We start from the raw sequence: 20,640 nt of genomic DNA, 5'->3' as shown, positions 1-20,640 counted from the left end.
AGAGAATAGAGATGGCCTGATCCTTCTTCTATAAACAGGAACAATGTTGTTATTATTAGTCCTGTCGCCAGGGGAGTACAACGGTCTCCTTTTTTCAGATGGACTTACCCAAGTTTTTCTTATGTATTTTGACCTGTACAACACGAATTTTTTGGGTAACAGTTGATCCGGATGTCGATAAGATTGTTATAAACAAAGAACTTGAGGAATTACATAACAGCGATTTTTCGCAAAACAAAACATTTTTTTGTATTTTTTGGGTGATTCTCAGCAAATAATGGTGTTACAAGTTGTTTCGTAGGATGCACAGTTTTCGAGATAAACGCGGTTGAACTTTCAAAAAATCGGAAAAGTGCAATTTTTGAACCCGAATAACTTTTGATTAAAAAATAAAATACCAATTCTGCTTACTGCATTTAAAAATACAAGTCAAATTCTATCGGTTTTGATTATTTGCATTGCTAAGAATTAAGTGTTTATTTGTTAAACAAAGCCGTAAACAGATAGCGTTTCCCGTGCCCAATGCATGCATTTTAATGTACGTAATCTACGTAGAAATGGTCTGTCTGTATGCGCGCCTACTCGTTCGATTTCAAATGAGAAATGCATTGAAAACATCATTCAATCACTATGTGTTTATAGTTTTATTTAACAATAAAAAAATTAATTTTTATCAATGAAAGTAATCAAAACCGATAGAATTTGACTTGAACTTTCAAATGCAGTAAGCAGAATTGCTATTTTGTTTTTCAATCAAAAGATATTGAGGTTCAAAAATTGCAATTTTTCGATTTTTTGAAAGTACAACCGCGTTTATGTCGAAAACTATGCATCCTACGAAAAAACTTATAAAAACATGTTTTGCTTAGAATGACCCAAAAAATACAAAAAAATGTTTTGTTTTCCAAAAAATCGCTTTTATGTGATTCCTCAAGTTCTTTGTTTATAACAAACTTATCGACATCCGGATCGACTGTTACCCAAAAAATTCGTGTTCTACGGGTCAAAATACATAAAAAAACTTGGGTAAGTCCATCTGAATTAAGGAGGCCGTTGTACCCCCACTGGCGACAGGACTATATAGTTAGTTGTTAAGATAAATTCGAACTGTAAAATTGTAAATGAATAGTCGTATATAGATGAGTCGATAGTTTTATTAAAAACGCTACAATACTAAGGCATCCATTAGTACACACCCAGTAGTAGCAGAGTTGTAGGTTATGAAATGCAGGTTCTTCTTCGTCAAATTCCAAATCGATTATTTCAACGTGAAATTACCAAAAAAATATAGCACTTTTCGGAGAAAACTCATCAGATCTTTTTTAAAGTGTTTAATTTGAAAAACTTTATTTTTTGTTTTTTTTTATTTAAAAAAAAATATTATATTTAAAGTTTCTAGCATCAAAACTAAGCAAGTTACGCTTAAAATAAGGTTGGTCCCTTTTTGGTAAAAAATCGTGAAAATCACCCATACGTATTTAGTGCTACTTATTATCACGTTACTATCGTGATTTTCACGATTTTTTTTTCCAAAAAAAGGAAGCAACTTTATTTTGAGCGTAACTTGCTTAGTTTTGATGCTAAAACTTTTGTAAAAAACAAAAAAAACCTTTTTTAAACACTTAGAAGTTCTGATAAATTTTGCCCGAAAAGTAATAAATTTTTTGATTTCTCGTTGAAATATTCGATTTGCAATTTGATAAGTCAGAACATACTTTTCATAAGCTTCAACTCTGCTTCTTTTGGGTCGTCTGGTTTTACTCACAATTAACTGAAAAAGTAATAAAAAACTCTATATAACAAAAGTTACTTATACTTAGTCAGTCTATCCATTTCCGGATTTATTTTGAACGTATGTGTTTTCATCCCCGAGAAAGGGTGGTTTTCACCCCCCAAGTGAAAGCAACCAACGGCAAAAATCCAAAAGTGAAGTAGAGGATAAGAGGGATCTAAATCTAAATTTTCATGCAATTCGGTGGTGAAACGGAAAATTACACGGTATCGCCGCGCCGTATTTCACGTTGATTTACTGGCCTAATTCGCATGCAAGATTTATAACAGAATAGGCCTTAAAATGTACAGTAGTAGTTATATATTATTTCATAAATTATTGACGGTAGTAGCCCGATCTCTGCGCTAATGGTTATAATGAATTATAAATCAAATTTTATTATTACTGCTGTATATCATTTTTGCCATTCGGAAAAACGTCACATTTTTTATAATTGACTCGAAGGATGGATGGAAATCAACGTTATAAATCAGATAAAAATAACGGTTGTAAATCAAACGATTTTAATGTTGTTAAGTATTAATTATAGTGTAATAGTTTGAATAAATAATGCGGTGACAAAGTCACAAAAAGAAGGTACGCAATAAGAATGATGCTTAATAAAAATTATTGTATTATTAGGTTTTTGAAGTCCAGCTTTCATACTGGAGTTGTATTACATTTTCTCTATACTCTATAGTAAAACGCTGTAGCCAGCGTCATGAAGATAGCGTCACGACACAGCGTCATGGAAATAGCGCCACGAAACAGCGACGTGGCGACGTGACACGATTTTAATAAACTTGAAAAAGTTTATATCCGGCATCCGAAAAACAAACCACAGAAGTATCTTATTAGACAAAAATGATAAATTTATCCTTGATAACAACAAGAAAATGGAAAGATGGAAACAATACAACAGGAATTATAGTCTGTTCGCTAAACTCAGACGCAACTTTCTAGATATTTTAGTCGGTAATTTTGCAAATTTTTGCAAAATTGGCAAAAAACAAAAAAATTATCGACTAAAATATCTAGCCAGTTGCGTCTGAGTTTAGCGAACCGACTATATTTAAAGATTAGTGGCAAACAGGAAACATAGAAATATGCAACAGTAGAGAAACTGGGGACAGTATAGCAAAAGAAGAAGTCATGCATGCAGCAAAATTGGCAAAAGATAATAAAGCTTCAGGTTCTAATAAGACACCAGCAGAAATAATAAAAAACTTGTACAACACCACATATGATACAGGTGTCATTGGATTCGTAATCTCTTGCAGTTGTCATTCGCAAATACAGTGTTCCTGTTAGTATAATTTTATAAAGCTACAATAGTAAATAAGAACTAGCAAATCGCCTTTCACTATTACAACCTGACCGATAATTCTTTAAAGCCCGGTGGCCATTAAAATGTATTATTGTTGCATTTGTTTACTCGACACACTGACTCCTTTATATCAATCAATTGTGCATAAAATTTGTTTATGTACGTCTAAAAACCATAGAAAATAACTTATATTCCTGTAATTGAATAACTGGTAAACAACATATGGACAACTTTTACGTCACACTACCATTTGAATAATTTATATGATATTTATACCACGATTTTACCATTTGATTGACAAACGTTTGAGTAAATTATATTCTGTCAGAGATTTCCCTTCGTTAATTTCGCTAAATACCATAAATCTTGGTGGTTATTTATTGGAAATGACCGACAGCTTCTTGAGGTTAAGCAAAGTGGATTTAACATGAATAATTTCTGAATATTTTACAAATTAATTATATATTTATGAAAGCGTTGTTAAATGATACGACGGATTTCAGCTATAATAAATTAGCTTAACAATTTTATTATCTTCAGATCACACGTCTTGTTTTACAACATTTTAAGTTAGTGCTATCCAAAATATGTATATTGATGGACAATCTTAAAACGAAGTAGGTTAGTTAAGTCTTTGAAGGCTATAGGTATACCTATAAGACATAAAAATTTCAAAAATTCTTTCTTAATTTACTCCCAACAGCTTTTGAGTACATCAACCTGTACATTTCCTGTAAAAGTACTTGTCCTCTCATCATTATTTACAGTAGGTAGGAGCAAAATTTGGATACTTGACTATTTTCAACTCAAAACTCAAAACTTTCAACCCCATTTCAACTCAAAAATGCAACTTAATATTATTTTCGGTAAAATAAAAATTCTTTTTTTATACTCATAAGAATACAAATGATCGAAGCGGGATGGGAGAGCAGAATCAAAACGTGTGATTAAACTCTTAAAAAAACAACATATCCAAAGAGAAAGAAATGTTATCTGTTTATTTATATACAAAAGATAACATTCTGATTAAATGGTATTCAAATCCATCTCCCAAAGAAGAGAAAAGCGCAGGTAATTAAACTGGATCCGTTTGAAGGACAGGTCCTCGGCATCCATCTACCTGCCTCTGCCTCTCGAACAGGTATAACGTGAAGAAAGATTGACAGCTGAGATTAATGTTTACCATCGACACTTTTTTTACGCGCCTAAGAAGCGATTAATTGATCCCGATGGACTGAAAACGTCACCAAAAACGGTTTTGTTAACGTCTAATCGAAGATTTGTGGCGCCTTCATTTTATTCTAATGGTTTTATGCGGGGGAAATCATTTATATGGGGAGACTTAACGGCTGAGACCAATTACGGACCGAGGATAAATAAAGAATTTGTAATTAACGCGGTTTTTGAATAAATTCCACAAGTATACCGAAAAATACTAATGAATGGTATTTCTAGAATATATAATTTACTATTTCTGTTGGGAATAAGCCACAATTATACTTTAAAAGAAAGGACACCGCACACATCTTATGGAAAATATAATGTCACTTAAATTCAATAAAATTTATATGAATAGATTCGTTTCAAATTAACGGTCAATTCTTATCATTGCGCCAACTCTGTATTTTCAATAATAAGAGCAGAAATTGATATAAATAAATCTGAAATCAAATGGGCACGTTCATAAGTTAGAGAGAGAAAAAATATTTTAAAATACCCAAATTATCGGTACTCCATAAATCAGCAAATTAGTTTCACTAATCCGCTTAGGCCCAGCGGGGTTTAAACTGTTTTGAATAGCACCCAGAGCAATAGTGATTGTAAATGACACATTTATGGACTCCAAAAATGTGATTTCGATAACCTTTAATTGCAATTTGCGCCGTAATTAATCATAATTAAGACTTGGCGCAATGATAAGAATTGACCGTTAATTTAAAACGAATCTATTCATATAAATTTTATTGAATTTGAGTGACATTATATTTTCCATAAGATGTGTGCGGTGTCCTTTATTTTGACGTTTCGATTTCGAATGTCAAACAAAGCTAAATCCCTAAGAGTCACAATGAACCAAGGTCTAACATCTAAACGCGACAGCATACACCACATTTAAACGCGATAGTCCAGAAAACAGCCACGATTAGAGCCCCAATAAGACGACTCACAAGAAGAAGAAGAAGAAAACTAGCTATGAAAACAAAATTAAGACTGATAAACAGCATCATACTACGATACTGCAAGTGCAAGTCTCTAAGGCAGAGTTAAACACTATTGCTTGCTTGCTTAAAACAAAAACATCAAGGGCTTCCAATGTGTTTGCCAATATTGGACTGCTAAGCCACCTTTAATGTACAACGTACAAGATCAGAAGACAGTAGAGGACAGGAACATCGACCGACAGGAAATCTCCATAAGACCAACGCAGTTCCAGATTCTCAGTGTCCACAATAAGGGAAGTAGCAACAGTTCAGACGCCCACGAACTTCTCACTAGTCACCGAACAGGAAGAAGTCGTGGGAATGCTGACGGCCTCTCGAGAAGATCATGCGAGGAAAGGAACTGCCGATTCTGCAAGCGCCAAAAAGAACGAGGAGGCCCGATTTCACAGTTGAAAACCATAGGGGACGGAAATGATGAAGAAGCTTTAACCAAGGACAACCTCTAGTCCGAGCAAAGAAAAATCTAAATCTAGATCTAAAGCTAGTCCGTGAGCAGAAGAAAGAGCCAGATCTAAATATAGTCCCTGAGTTTCTGCACAACGAAGTTAAATCAAATATCGGCAACAAATGAAGGCTATTGGTTTGAGTGGGACTCCTTGGGTCTGCGAGATGGCGTATTTACTCGTAAATGGAAGCCATGATAGCGGCTCTAGCCGAAAAGACACTATCCTTATAAAGAACAGAATCCACCGACAGAACACAGAACAGCCTGAAAGAAGGGAGCCATGTTGTACCATCCCCAATTGGGAATGATGGGGCGATGCTGTGCCATCCCAGAGAACTTGGTATTATCGCATGGATTCTACCGTCATCCCTTCGTTAGGGAACATCCATAAACTACGTCGTAAAAATTTTGGAGTTTTTAATACCCTCCCCCCGTTCCGTCGTAAAGCGTCGTTTGCAGTTGACCCCCCCACGATTTTTTTTTAAATTCCATGTTATTCCTAGATTTTTAAAAGTTAGCTCTCAAAGTTTATTTACGAATGTATGCAAATCAGTATTACTATATAGCTCATTAATATCCGATATCCGCGTACTCTCTCAATTCACTGTACAACTAATAATTAGCTTTATAGGGACAAAAAAAAAACACTTTTATCTGAGTTCCTATGCTTTCTTAACTGCATATAAACTCATATAAATCTTGATACTTATTTTGTTTTGATTTAAATGCCATTTCTTTTATTAAGTATAAATAGATACAGTGTACTAACTAAATAGAATAGAATATTTTATTTCTATTCATTCTTTTAGAATTTTTTCACACAGAGTATTCAGTAAATAAGTGAACAGTTTAATATTTATTGCTTCCAGACGTTGTTCTGAAAAGAAGCGTTTATTTAAAGACATAGGACAATGTTTTATTGTTTGTTATTCTGTATAAAACTGCTAGCAATATTATTAAGGCTGTGAGTGATAAAAACGAAATGAAAAGTATGCGATAAAAGTAATATACAAATTTTTTTCATTCTAAAATAGGGTATATTTTTTATATTCGTGATCTTCAAACGACGTTGGATGTGCACTTATGGCCCTCTCCCCCCTGTCGTATACCGTCGTAATAAGCAAGGTCCCCCCTCCCCCTTTTCAACGACGTAGTTTATGGATGCCCCCTAACACTTCGAGAACACTACTTGTTCTGCAAGCCCGCTGAGGTGGGCTGTTATCATTTGTATTGGCGAACTGTTTTGTAAGCGATATCAGTGTGAAGTGTAAGCAATAAAACTTAATGTAAATATAATTTGTGATATTTGTAATTTTGTGGGTTTTTTTAAGACAATATAAAGTTAGTTAATCCACGTAAGCTTCACCGAATGTCTGAACCTACAGAAAAAGTAACAGTATGGCATATATTTCAACGTTAAATCAAATTAAATAGAATATTTAAACATTATTTGAGTGTTTGAGTGGGTATTAAACATTATTTCTGTGTTTCTATATATATTATTCTGTTTCGCTTTTTGGTAACTCAAGTTTATGTTAATAAACAGTTCTAGTGTCAAGTACCAAAACAATTCCTTCTCGAATGATTTGACAGAGACACAGAACGGGAATTAATTCCTATCGAAGTGATACGGAGAGCAGGGATCGCTTTTAATTTTAAATTCAACCGTTTTGCATGTCACTGAATAAGCGGCGAGGAAGAGGCAGAGGCAAGAGTAGCAAACAGAAGAAGAGTGACGAAGGTTCTCTCGTATACGAGAGAACGATTCGCAAAAAATGTAGCAATAAGATTTATAGAGCAATGGACTCGATGATCAAGTGAGCTGGCATTCTCGGCGTGGCTGCTTTTGGATTCGAAGTTAATTTCAGTCAAAGCTGACTGACACATGGCGAATTCTGAATTTTATTATCTGGACAGAAAAAGTAGCGGACGGGATGGGAGCATACGGAATGAGAGAGAGGAAGCATTCGTCGACAGACGAAACGACATATATTTACGGAAATTGATCGTGAACAGAATGAAACGGACACTTTTTTAAAACTACAATGACACGTTTTTATTTTCATTTATAAATAACTGCTAGATATAAATTTATCAAATCGCTCATCCAGAAGAAAATTGTCGTAACTCAAAAAACAACTTTTTTCAGAAGAGACCAAAATGGATTTTCTAGATCTTAATTTAATTGTAAGTTGTAAATGGCAACTGGTAAAATTTATAATTTAATTTATGTCACTATAGCGACATATTAATAATTACCTATCATGTTTTCCTGAATGCTTCACACTAGACTTATCTAATACTGTACCAAACTGTATTATACGAAGTAGAGGTCTGGACCCTTTCTGAAGCTTTTTTAAGAAAACTCGAGGCCTTCGAGATGTGGTGTTGCAGAGGCATTTTAAGAATTTCATGGGTTGATCGTGTGACTAATGTTCAGGTCCTACGTAGAATGGCAAGGAACGGAAGAATTCACCGTAAGATGAAGAAATCAAGGTCAATTTGAATCGTTTATGGCAAAATCGGATTTATATCTCTTCAACTATCTGTAAGTTAATTTATTACTTTATTTAATGTTGAACCGTGTTTGGAGGTGGGTGTTACCTTAACCCACCGTTAGTTCCGCCACTGTTCAGTAGTTGACTGAAGATAAGGCGTAACTACAGCTATACTAGTATTGAATAAGTGTGAAGCATTCGTCAAAACATAATAATTCTTATGTCACTCTAGCAGCACATTTTCTATCGCTATTCATCAGATTTCTGAGAACTTTTCGGAGGTTTTCTAAAGACTAAAATACGATGCATCTATTTTTGGCAACGAATTCATAAGCAACACGCAATTATGCATGAAGAAAATGATTCCCTCTTCTTTCAATAATACATTATACTTTCGTTCACTAGACCGTGAATTAGTGCGTTTAACGTAAACCAAGCACCGGAATACAATAACTTCAGAAGGTTGTAGCTTCAGAAGGTTGTAGCTTCAAAATAATAGTTTTTCAGCCCTAGGTCTCATGGTATATCACTGACGAAACTTTCGTCAAATTTGACCGGAATCACTTTTCCATAAGGACTGTTTCAGGGTCCTTTACGATACGCGCCCATTTATAGTCCAAGCTGTGGGTGAAAAATAGGTCGATTTCAGGATTTAATTCAGGAATTTTTGAAACCTATCAGGTGTTGTAAAGGAGACGCCAGGAATAACGTCTGCTACAATGTAACCAAAAATTTTATTCGAAAAAATGTTTTTCAATAAAATACTTTTATTGAAAAATACTTTTATTTGAAAAAAACCGCCTAAAAAAGTGTATTTTTTGTTGAAAAATGAAGGTATTTACTCACAAATAACTCGAAAAGTTTTAACTTAGTGAAAAAATGCTATAGAATAAAAGGTGCTTAGAATTAGATGTTTTATCCATTTCCGAAATTGTTTTGAACGTATATTTTTTCACCCCTTATAAGGGGTGAAACTCACCCCCAGGGCAAAAACACACAGAGGCCCAATATCATTTTTATTCTTTGACATGTTTGCCAAATTTCATGTCAATCCAAACAGTGCTTTAAAATTTGGAGCAAAAACCGTGATTCAATGTACTATACTTAAGTTGCTAGCCGTTGCTAAGGCAACCGACACAATAAATCACATTCGTAAAGAAAAATAAATCTCAACTACACTTTAAAAATCATTTTTAATAATAAAATGTAATTTTCGTTTAAAATCATTTTTATTTTAAAATAATATACGTCTTCAGTCCATGACTGTGAAATAATTTCTTAATTGTTATAAATAAAGTCACTACGATTTAAGAAAACAAAAAACAGTTATCTCGGCTTCAGTTTAGGGATGTTGATTATAGTTACTTTCGAGTATTCGTTACAAATCGTTACTTTTGTATAAAGTAATCATTTACAGTATTCGTTACTTTGATTACTATGATTACTTTTACTACTTTTGTATTTGGGTATCGGTAATCATATCGAGAATCGTATTTCTTAGTAGGTAGATACATATTTTGTATAAAGTAATCATTTACAGTATTCGTTACTTTAATTAGTATGATTACTTTTGTATTTGAGTACCGGTAATCACGTCGAGAATCCTATTTCTCAATAGGAGGTATTTTTTATAGGTGTTCCGATATAACAACGACCTTCACCGATCTGTTTAAGGGATAAAAATGATTTGATTACTATGATTACTTTTGTATTTGAGTACCGGTAATCATATCGAGAATAGTATTTCTCAGTAGGTAGGTATTTTGTATAGGTATTCCGATATAATAACGGCCTTCACGAAGTACGAAGTAATCAGAGTAATCAAAGTAATCAAAGTAGATACAATAGTCGTTACTCGCTCTGATACGATTGGTACGAAGTAATCAGAGTAATCAAAGTAACGATTTGCCTCTCTGTATAGTAATCGTTACTTTCGGTATTCGTAAGTAACGAGTACTTTGTAACGAATAGTTAATTTTTCAACATCACTACTTCAGTTGGCCGTAGAAAATTTTTATTTTGTTTTGAATCTTTATTTTGTTTTCACCAGGCTTCAGTTCTAAATTTGTCCACTTATTTTCAAACCCGAAATAAGAAGTTGAAAAATGTTTTACGCATTTATTTACATCAGAATATGAAAATATAAGTCTTTAGAAGGAGAGTGGACATTGGATTAATGCTCTACGATTTGTTTCATTTTCATGATTTTTTTCAAAAAGTTATAGCCTTCGACATTTGCCCCCTCGGGATAAACAAGTTATAATATCTAAGCAACAAGCTCACCAATCGGGCTCTACAATTTTTTTTTTTTTTTTATTTAAAATTGAAAGCTCTTCGTTTAAAGCCTTAGAAAATAAATAAAAGTTATTTTTACAATAAATAATTCAATTGTAAAAAACGGTCATTGTTGACCTTTCGGAGGCTATTTTGCAATAACGTATTAACGGAGTTAAAGTTTTCATAGCTCAAATTGTAGGTTTTTTAATTTGCTACAATTTTCTATTTAAAAGTGTTTCTCTAAAATGAATATCCTAAAAGCTGCAAAATTAAAAATCTTTAAAAATTGCAAATTTAACAAATGAAAAACGTCATGAATAAAAAACTGCACAAAATTTTTGGTTAAATTTTAGTAGAAGTTATTCCTGCCATCGTCCTTTACAACACCTGGTAGGTTTAAAAAAATCCTGAATTACAGTAGAACCCCGATTATCCGTGCTCCTCGGGACCGAAGGGTGGCACGGATAATTGAAAAGCACGGATAATCCGAACATGTATTTCTTATGTATAATACATGTGTACGTATACACATACATATGTACCTACCATAAAAAATAACAGAAAAAAATAAATATTTCATTATGAGTCTCTCTTTCGTCATATAGAGTTTCCGTCAAGTGATTTACGATGACGCTATTTTGATAAAACCTCAAAAACGCAACTTGAGTAATAGAAAATCATAGCACGGATAATCCGCAGCACGGATAATCCGCAGCACGGATTATCCGCACCCGGATAATCGGGGTTCTACTGTATATCACGTTTTTTCACCCACAGCCTGGGGTATCATGTGAAATTAAAGGGCACGCCCGATGAAAGGTTAAATACGTTAAAAACACAATTGTCAAAATTTTTATTTTTGTTTTATCCCCTTCCTAAAAAAATTACCCATCAATGTTAGACAGATGTCTTAACAATTGGTGGATGCGCCCAAATCCCCTCCACCATCCGTCCGTCCATATCGGTTGAGGTTACAAAACAAACTCATTCCGTGTCAGTGTCTAAAACAGAAGACGTAATTAATGGCTATTTATCGCTTGATTTATTTTATCGATACAAGGAATAATTCTGGCCATATGGAAATGCCGATTTAACTATTAGTCATCGCAATAAATCTTGTCAGTCTCTGTTTAGTAAGTATGTTAACGAAAAAAAAAACCAAAGAATGTCATTAAACCAAGTTTAACTGTCGACGAGTTCTATCGGAGACAGACGGTGAGATTTCGGTTATTTATTTATTTACGAAAAACGTAGGTTTTGCTGTCAGATAATGAAGTCATAAAGCTGTGATAGGAAAACACGAAGATTCGTTAAGAACATTAACAAAATCAAGAGAATAAAATATTGTAATTTTCATCACATGATGGAATTTCATGACATATTATGTTCGGTATTCTTGCAAACTTATTGAACGTTTTTCATATAGAAAAATAGGACATAAAAACTTTAACATGTCTAATAACTTACATGAAAAATTTTCAGTTCTAAGAGAAAGTTGTAAATCGTTTGTTTTTGTTAAAAACAAAACCACATCAACCCCGCAGGGTAAAGAGAATACAATAAATACACACACCCAAACTTATATGGAATCATCTAATATTTCTTATTATTTCATGCGAATTTAAAAAAAAAAGAACAGAGGAAGTCAAACAATATTTATTTTAAAGCAATTTGATAACAAATCCATAACAATTAAATAAAACAATAAAGTATTTAACAAACAAATTGAAACTAGTTGTTTTAAAATTAATAGCATAAAAAATTTCAATGTAAAACGAATGTTTAAATTGTTTTTTATTTTTTTTTGTTTTTTTGGTAGTCAGTGTTATCACCTCTATTCGTTATGCAAGCTTTAGTTTGCGTGGGCACGCTCCTAATCAAATTATCAACACTTTGTTTTGGTAGGTTACTCCATCCTTCAAAAGCAGCTTGTACTAGCCGTGCAGTGTTTTGTGGATTATCCCGGCGAGCTCTAATTTTTCTTTTAAGGAGATCCCACAAATACTCTATAGGGTTAAGCTCGGGTGAGCAAGCAGACCACTCCAAATAAGGGATACCTTAACTGCTTCAATGATGTCTCTAGTCACTCTAATGGTATGTGAAGGTCCATTATCAAGCAAGAAAATTAAATTTCCGCCTGTTGCACATCTCCAGAGCCTAACTACAGGCTACCAACATACCTGTGATCAGTTAAAGTTGATTGGATGAGAATGAAAGGAGTTTTTTACGGATCACAGTTCCTCCCCAGAACATTACACTTCCCCTTGTATATTTGTGAACAGATCTGACAGTTTTCGGTCTTGCTTGTCTTCCTCGACCGCTAAGTACACGATTTCGTGGGTCATCTGATTTTACACAAATCCTGACTTTTTCTGAAAATAGCACATTTTGTCCATTCCCAATGTTCCAGTTTAGGTGGTGAAGACACCAATTTACGCGATTAATCTTGTGCTGCCTGGATAACTTGGGGACCCACAACTGTCTCCTACTGTATACTTCTTGGCACGGACTCTTCTTCTTATCTTTTCAACTGAAACAGTTACACCTGTAGCTTCCAAAAGCTGGCTTTGGAGCTGCAGGTGAGAAATGGTTGGGTGTCTTCCAGCTGATTGGACAATTAAACGATCGTGGTGAGCCGTTTATTACTTTTTGGCGACTTTCCCTTGCTTTTTTTGAGCTTACCCAGTTCCTGTTACCTAGTATAGGTTTTGGACAGAACGCCCTGTGTCACGCCTAGCTCTACAGCTACGTCCCTCTGAAAACATCACTTGCTCCACAAGACCAATAATCTTTCCCCGTTGTAAGTTCTATAACCCCACATGAGGCATATTTTCGTTTTTGGACGCAAAAGTTAGTTTATTTATTTTCGTTCAATTTGCAACTCAAGCAAATAACCTTTACCGTACGAGCTGTACTATCTGATTGTCTTTATAGATTTGTTTACTTTCAATAAAAACCTTTAAGTATTCTTCGCAACAATAACAAGTTTTTTTAAAAGAAATGAATAATACTTTGAAATACATGGTGATTCCATATAAGTTTGGGTGTGTGTATTAGATTAAATATAATTGTATAACTTGATGTCTTGTAAATAGGTTAACACTGTTGTGCTTTTTTGGCGAGAACTGCTTTAAAATCATCATGTGGTTCCGTGGGATCATCTTTTTTCCATGAATTGCGAACAATCAAGTAAAATATGTGTACCAGTCAGTGGATCCGAGCAACTGGAGCGGATTGGTAGTTAAAATCAAAAGCGCTAAATATTGAAATTTCCATCAAGGGGAAATTCCAATAGGAAAATTAAGGAAACTTATTGGATTTATCTTTTTTATGTTTTTCGGTTGATGTTTCATTGGAAGTTCCCCCCTAAGGCAAATTTTCCCTCCCAATGCAAATGTCTGGATCCGCCACTGATCACGTGACGGAAGTTTCCTGTTTGGTTTTCTTATATAGGTACGTATTGAACTTTTCATATAGAAAAAAAAAAGAATGTGTGTGTACTTTGTACGCACGTAAGAAGTTATACTTCTATTATATGGTTTCAACGAAATAAATATACTTTCAATAGGTTATTTGTATTTCATTTAAAGATTAAACTAATTTTTACTTACTACTTTCCAAAAATTTTTATTAAAACAATACCAAAAATAAAAAAAGGTTAGATAACACACGGATTTGAACCGGGGACCTCTCGATCTCCGGTCGAACGCTCTGCCTCTGAGCTATACTCCCTTTGCTTTGACAGGTTACAAGATTTCTCATACATACTGACAAATTTAATAGACCAAGTGAAGTATACAAAAATACTTTAAAATTTAGAGTAAATATACTTACTATTATTATAAAATATTTTATTCCCGAGGAAGACAAATCCAAAGACACAAAAATTATAAATAAAAATTCATTTACTAAAATCACTAATATATTCTTTTAATGACTTATTTGCGCTGATACATACATAATTTGAAAGATTAGCAACGAACTACATACTGTCTGTCTGCGCATGCGCCAAGGAATTATAAAATTTCACCCTCGATCGTAAAGAAGTATAACTTCAATAAGACATACAAACTTTAAAATGAGTCTAGCAAATGATATGAGAAATTTTCCGCTCTAAGGAAAGGTTATATCATTACAGGCAACATTATACACAATTTTTGTAAATAATATTCCAGCTAAAACCCTTCAAGCCTCTTGCTATACTGTATGACCTATACAGAACTGTCTAAAGTAGAAAAATTATAACGATCGATAGTTTTGCAAAACAAATGTGAAAGTTTAAATTCAGCGTTTTTAATGCATATTTCAAATGTCTCATATTTGTTTCCAGAAGTTGAAATGGAAATTTCATGTTATAGGCCTTGAAGATTAGGCTCTTGCAATAAAAATTCCATATAGTGACCAATCAATTTAAGTGAAAAATTTTATTAATCTCATAAGAATCGTAGAAAAATGGCAAACATCGCGCAACGTTTTATTTAACAGCTTTACATAAACTTATTTGAGGCAAGATACAAAAATTGTATAATATGTAATCTGCACTCTTTATCTTTACAACAAATTTTGATCTTTGTCAATAGGATCTGATCAAAAGATACCAAATTTTTACCATCGAGTTGATACAAAATTTGTGTAGTTCAAAGTTTATACCTGTCACACGTTTACAAAAGTGTGAATTATCGGATAATGAGAAAGTAATTTATAAGTATTCAGAATGGAACATTCTTTGGTTTCTGGTGACGATACTGTTAAAAAGTAATAATATGACATGTGTAAACAAATCAACGATACACATACACAACATTCAAAGTGAATTAAAAAGTAGAGTATTTTAAATTTTATTCGAACGACAATGTAGCAGGTAGACAAACTTAAATTTACTGAATACATTAAAAGCGGAATAAGAAGAAAAGTTAGCGAATTTTATTAAAAAACTGATACCAACACTTTGACAAAATTTTTGGATAATCAAAAGACCCGTATCTCCCTAAAGTGAGATAGGCAAAGCTATGGGAATCTCTAAGAAAAATGAAGTTCCAGTATGCAAAAGTCATAGAAAAACAACCCTTATTGATGCTGGCAATTTTTGGGATATTTCTTCATTATTACTAGTGTTCGCGTTAACATAAAAATGTCACTCTATTGATAAATTATTTTCCATTCACATCATACATGTTGAGATAATAACATCGATCAATATAATAATAACAAACACATAAAAATGTGTTGTTTAGTATGAAGCCTTTCAAAACATGTGTGAATCAAAAACAAGTTTCGGTTTTATGTTATAGTTGAAATGCTAATAAAAGTTATGGTGTTCACAGCGAACGTGTTAAGTAATCAAAACAAAAATTATTGAAGCGGGTCCGGCAAAAGTTGCTTTCCAACGATCTTACCCAACGAATTATCCCAAAGTGATGAAAAGATATGAAAAAGTTGTTTGTTTGTTGGTTTTTCTATTTCTAGAAGAAGAAATATTTCTGTGAGAAGTTTTAAATTTATCTAAGAATTTCGTCTGTTTTCTTTGTCTAGTTTCTTGTGGCATCTTAGAGAAATTTAGTATTTTTGTTGCGAAAAAGCCGCTTTTTTCTTTTAAAATAAAATTGTTTTGCCGTTTTAAATCGTTCTTAAAATACAAATAATTATAAATTTTGTTTTTTCCACTTACTTACAAATATTTTGATTTTATTTGACACATTCCAATTGACAATTCGGACATATATTATACATTTTAAAGTAGATGACTTTAAAATTATATTGCCAATATTTATGAGTAGCATTTCTGAGACGACTTTATTGAAAAAACTCTGATTTTATATGTATTTTATTGACTTGTATGATGTATCCTCGGTACGTTATTGACTTACTAATCATGGTATTTTCTTTCTATTGATTTCCTATTTTAATATGGGTAACCACATGCTAATGTATTCTATCGAGGAATTTGCGACACAATTAGTTTCATTTAACATAATTAGAGTCGCTTCTCTGATTTTTCTCTTTTTACAATCTGTTTCTTTCAGGACTGTACTTGAAAGTTTCCACTGAACTCAAATATTCAGTTTCCCATTGTTTAGATATTTGAGATCTATCAAATTCTCCATTTTTGATTTATGATTGATGTCCACTTATTCTAACATTTTTTATCGTAATAAAAATATTTGTATTTACAAGGTATTTTATAAATACAATTCTTTCTTGTTCAGTTAGGATTAGATTTAGATAAAATAGACATCAATATATTTGTTGTTTTGAATGTTGGTGAAATGTTGAATTTATTTCCTATCATTTTAAGTTCTCAGATAATCCTTTTATTTATGGTTATTTTCTTAGTATTATATCTCGCAAATGTGATAGGATACCTTTCGAAGTTGTTCTCTTCCATTCTGTCTATTCTTATTTATAAACCTTATAAACCTGTATTAATAAACCTAAAATTACTTATTTATAAACGACAAAGGATAATCATTTTTTAATAAAATAGGTGTTAATAAATTTTTCTACTCTTTTCGTGAAAACAAATAATTTCGGCTCAATCGTAAAAGGAATTAATGATTCCCTTTTTAATACTGATACTGTGATTTGTAATTTACTTAGATATCTGTTGGTAAATATGTGTTGGATTTTTATACACCATAGTGTCATCATAGAGTCTCATATTATTTAGTATCATTATTTGAGATTAAAACGTCCAGGAAAGGTAGTGTGTTAATTCCTTTTACATGGTAAATATTTTGTCTTTTCTGTATCATTTATATTATTGAACAACTCTGATCCATGATTTGGAAAACATTATCTACATAATATCTCCACCATACTGTGGGTTTTAAATTTTGTTGAGAAATCTGCCAGTAATATAACCGCTAATAATGATGATAAAGTAGAGGCCATTGCTAGACCAAAATTTTCTTTACAGAACTCATTATTTAGTTGATAATTTAGTTTATTTAGTTGAGCACATTTGCAAATAGACTTATTTTATGTCAAAACTTACTAAAATATTATTTTAATTAAATTCAATATTCGATAAGTTTCTTAATGTTGTGTATTCTTTATTAATGGCCATTATTGTGTAATATTTTAACATTTCAATACAAGGAGAATTCATGGCACTTCAATGGTCTTGCAGGAATGTGGTGTAATTAATTTTCTTTGGTAATCTGTTAAATAATTTTAAACTTGATATAATAGAGAATAATAAAATTCTATACAATACTGTTTTGCTAAGGCTTCGTTGGATCCTTTCAGTTGGATCACTTTTACATAGTAATCTAACTCTATATTATTCTTTTTCGTGAGTTGGTACATATTGAGATCATTTTTCCCATCACTAAGCTAATTATGTCTAATTTTGAAATGGATGGATGATTATCAGCAAAGTTTAGACCTTTTGACAGTAGATATTAAACTCTCAGTTGCACTTAAATATTTTTATTTGATGATAATCTCTTGCAAATATATAATTATTACAATATATGTACATACACTGTTTTGTTTTAACAGAATAATAATATATTAAATTTATTTGAATGTATTTCTTGTATCTCATTTGAATTTTTATAATATATTAAGTATATTTAAAGTAAAAATAATTTGATTAAAATCAGAATTTGATATCATACCGAAAAAATATTCAATACTTACAATGTCTTGTTATAAATTAATACACATTTAATAAAGTTATAGATATTTACATAAAATTACAAATGTCAAAGTGTGTGACGTGGATAAATACCTACTATTCACTATTAGTAATTGTGTCAGAGAATATAATAATAATTTATACCCTGTGGATTCTTGTTCTTTTTTCAATTATCCCATGTTATTTCCATATGATATAACAAAACTGATTGAAACAACCATTGAGAAATATATTAAAAAGGGTTCTTATTGTTACATTGACACATTAGTTGAACCATTTTTATATAAAGTCGTCACAGAAACGAAACGGAAAAGTCCTCACATTAGAATTTAGCAGTAGGTATATATTAAATTTTTGTGCCATCATAAAATATCAGGATCACAATCAAATCTTTTATTTTTTCCAACTATCCAACAAGTGTTCATTGTTATATTCGCACATTAAAAACTGTTTTGATTGTAAAATTTGTGAAAAATGTCTTTGTTTTCTTAGTTTTGTAACACAAATAAAATCGTATTATGTTGCAGTTTTGAGTTTGAAGTTGGTAAACAATAGTTTTATTGGACGATTTTGACAATAATGTGTAAAGTAAGTATGTTGTTGATTTGCACAAATTTGTTTTTGGATTATTTTGGACAATTCTTGCCGAAAATATAGAAGTAATATAAATTTTCCTATTACCTGGTTTTATTTCCATACCATGTACCAAAACTGAAATTCTACTGAAAATATCAATGAAAACTTCTTATTGTTATATTCACATATTAAAACCTGTTTTTATTGGAAAATTTGTGGAAAATGTGTTTGTTCATAGCTTTATAACAAAAATAAAACCTTATGTATGGCAATTTTGACGTTTAATTTTGTAAACAAAACTTTTATTGAAGGATTTTTACAATAATGTGTAAAGTAAGTACAGTATGTATGTTGTTGATTTACACAGATTTGTTTTTCCGGAAAATTTAGAAATGACCTATAACTTACCCAAAAACGCGTTGATCTTTCTGATAAAAATATTCAAAGGGACACTATTGTTTCTCATAATTAAAAAGAGTAACCTCCTCACTACACAAAATTCATAAAAAATAAACAAAAACTCAAAATCATCACATAATTCGCAACTGAAAAACTTCACACTGAATCATTGTTATCACAAAATAGTATCAAGACACAGTCAAATCTTTTACTTTTTCCTATTATCTGGTTTTATTTCCATACCATGTATCAAAAATAAAATTCTACTGAAATATATCAATGAAAAGCTTCTAATTGCTATATTCCCATATTAAAACCTGTTTTTATTGGAAAATTTGTGGAAAATGTGTTTGTGTTCATAGGTTTATAACAAAAATAAAACCTTATGTATGGCAATTTTAAGGTTCAAATTTGTAAATAACACTTTGATTGGACTATTTTTACAATAATGTGTAAAGTAAATAGGTTGTTAATTATTTTTGAGTTAATTTGAACAATAATTATCCGGACAATTCAGTTATAATTTTTCACTTACCCAAAAACGTGTTGATCTTTCTGATAAAAATATTCACAGGGACACTCTTGCTTCTCATAATTAAAAAGAGTAACTCCTCACTTCACAAAATTCATGAAAAAATATAAACAAAAACTCAAAATCTTCACATAATTCGCAACTGAAAAACTTCACACTGAATACTCGCAGAATACCAGAGAGTGCGGCAGCAGAGCGCGGACCGACACGCTCTCTACGGAATCTCTCAGCGGACTGTTTACAGCGCGCTGTGGCCCTACGATCCCCTAGAAGGTTCAACCCCCTCCCTAGCGCCCTCAGAAAGGGCAGTGAAAAGTCAGGATATGAGTGGCCATGACGTTCGGCTCAATCCCCTTCCACCGGGCTTCGACAAGATGAGACGGGTTGAAGACAAGACAGTCGCCGGCAGGTCCACTGTGTGACGAACCTGTAAGTTGTCTGTCGCATACGGCGGACTGACTACTGACAATGTGGGTTTGACGAGGAGTATGCGATGGCAGGACGACTTCGACTTCTCGAAAGGAGACAAAATTGGGTGGAGGAGAGGGAATACGACGACTCGCTGACGGGTGTTTGGTGTGATTGCACGTTTTGTTTATAAATGTAGCATTAAAGTTTATTAATTGGGAGTTTTCGACGAGATAAAATATGCACCGTGTGGGCTGGATTAGTGTTTGAGGTTAGAAAAATGCTTTATGCTGACTGGGATCTGTTAGAAAATATCTAGAAATGTGTGTTATGTATGTACTTATTATCGTTGGTGCAATTATTTAACTGTCTTGTTTTAAAGTGTTATAAACTTGATATAAAATTACTTTTAACGGCGTCCGGTGATAAGTGGGTTACAATATGTCGCACAATGCATTTTGTTGCCAGTTTCATGAATTTCGTTGTTGAAAATTAGACAAGAGATTTTTATTTCTATTTGATTTATTTTATTGTGAATTAAAT

The 20,640-nt window shown here is 32.3% G+C and overlaps 1 protein-coding gene across 1 annotated transcript in view; it reads right to left on the bottom strand.

Moving 5' to 3' along the window:
* The window catches only part of LOC114326539 (protein tiptop-like), a 237,274-nt gene extending 217,031 nt beyond the window's left edge, over positions 1-20,243 (bottom strand). Inside the window, exon 1 of the mRNA XM_028274932.2 lies at positions 19,693-20,243. Within this exon, the coding sequence (XP_028130733.2) occupies positions 19,693-19,750 (58 nt within the window). The 5' untranslated portion in view covers positions 19,751-20,243. The remainder of the gene's footprint in view (positions 1-19,692) is intronic.
* Positions 20,244-20,640: the final 397 nt, after the last annotated feature.

Source organism: Diabrotica virgifera, chromosome 4 (genome assembly GCF_917563875.1).
Source record: "Diabrotica virgifera virgifera chromosome 4, PGI_DIABVI_V3a".
In the NCBI taxonomy this organism is placed as follows: domain Eukaryota; kingdom Metazoa; phylum Arthropoda; class Insecta; order Coleoptera; family Chrysomelidae; genus Diabrotica; species Diabrotica virgifera.
The sequence above is the reverse complement of the archived record's forward strand: the minus strand, read 5'-3'. Positions and strand labels throughout refer to the sequence as shown.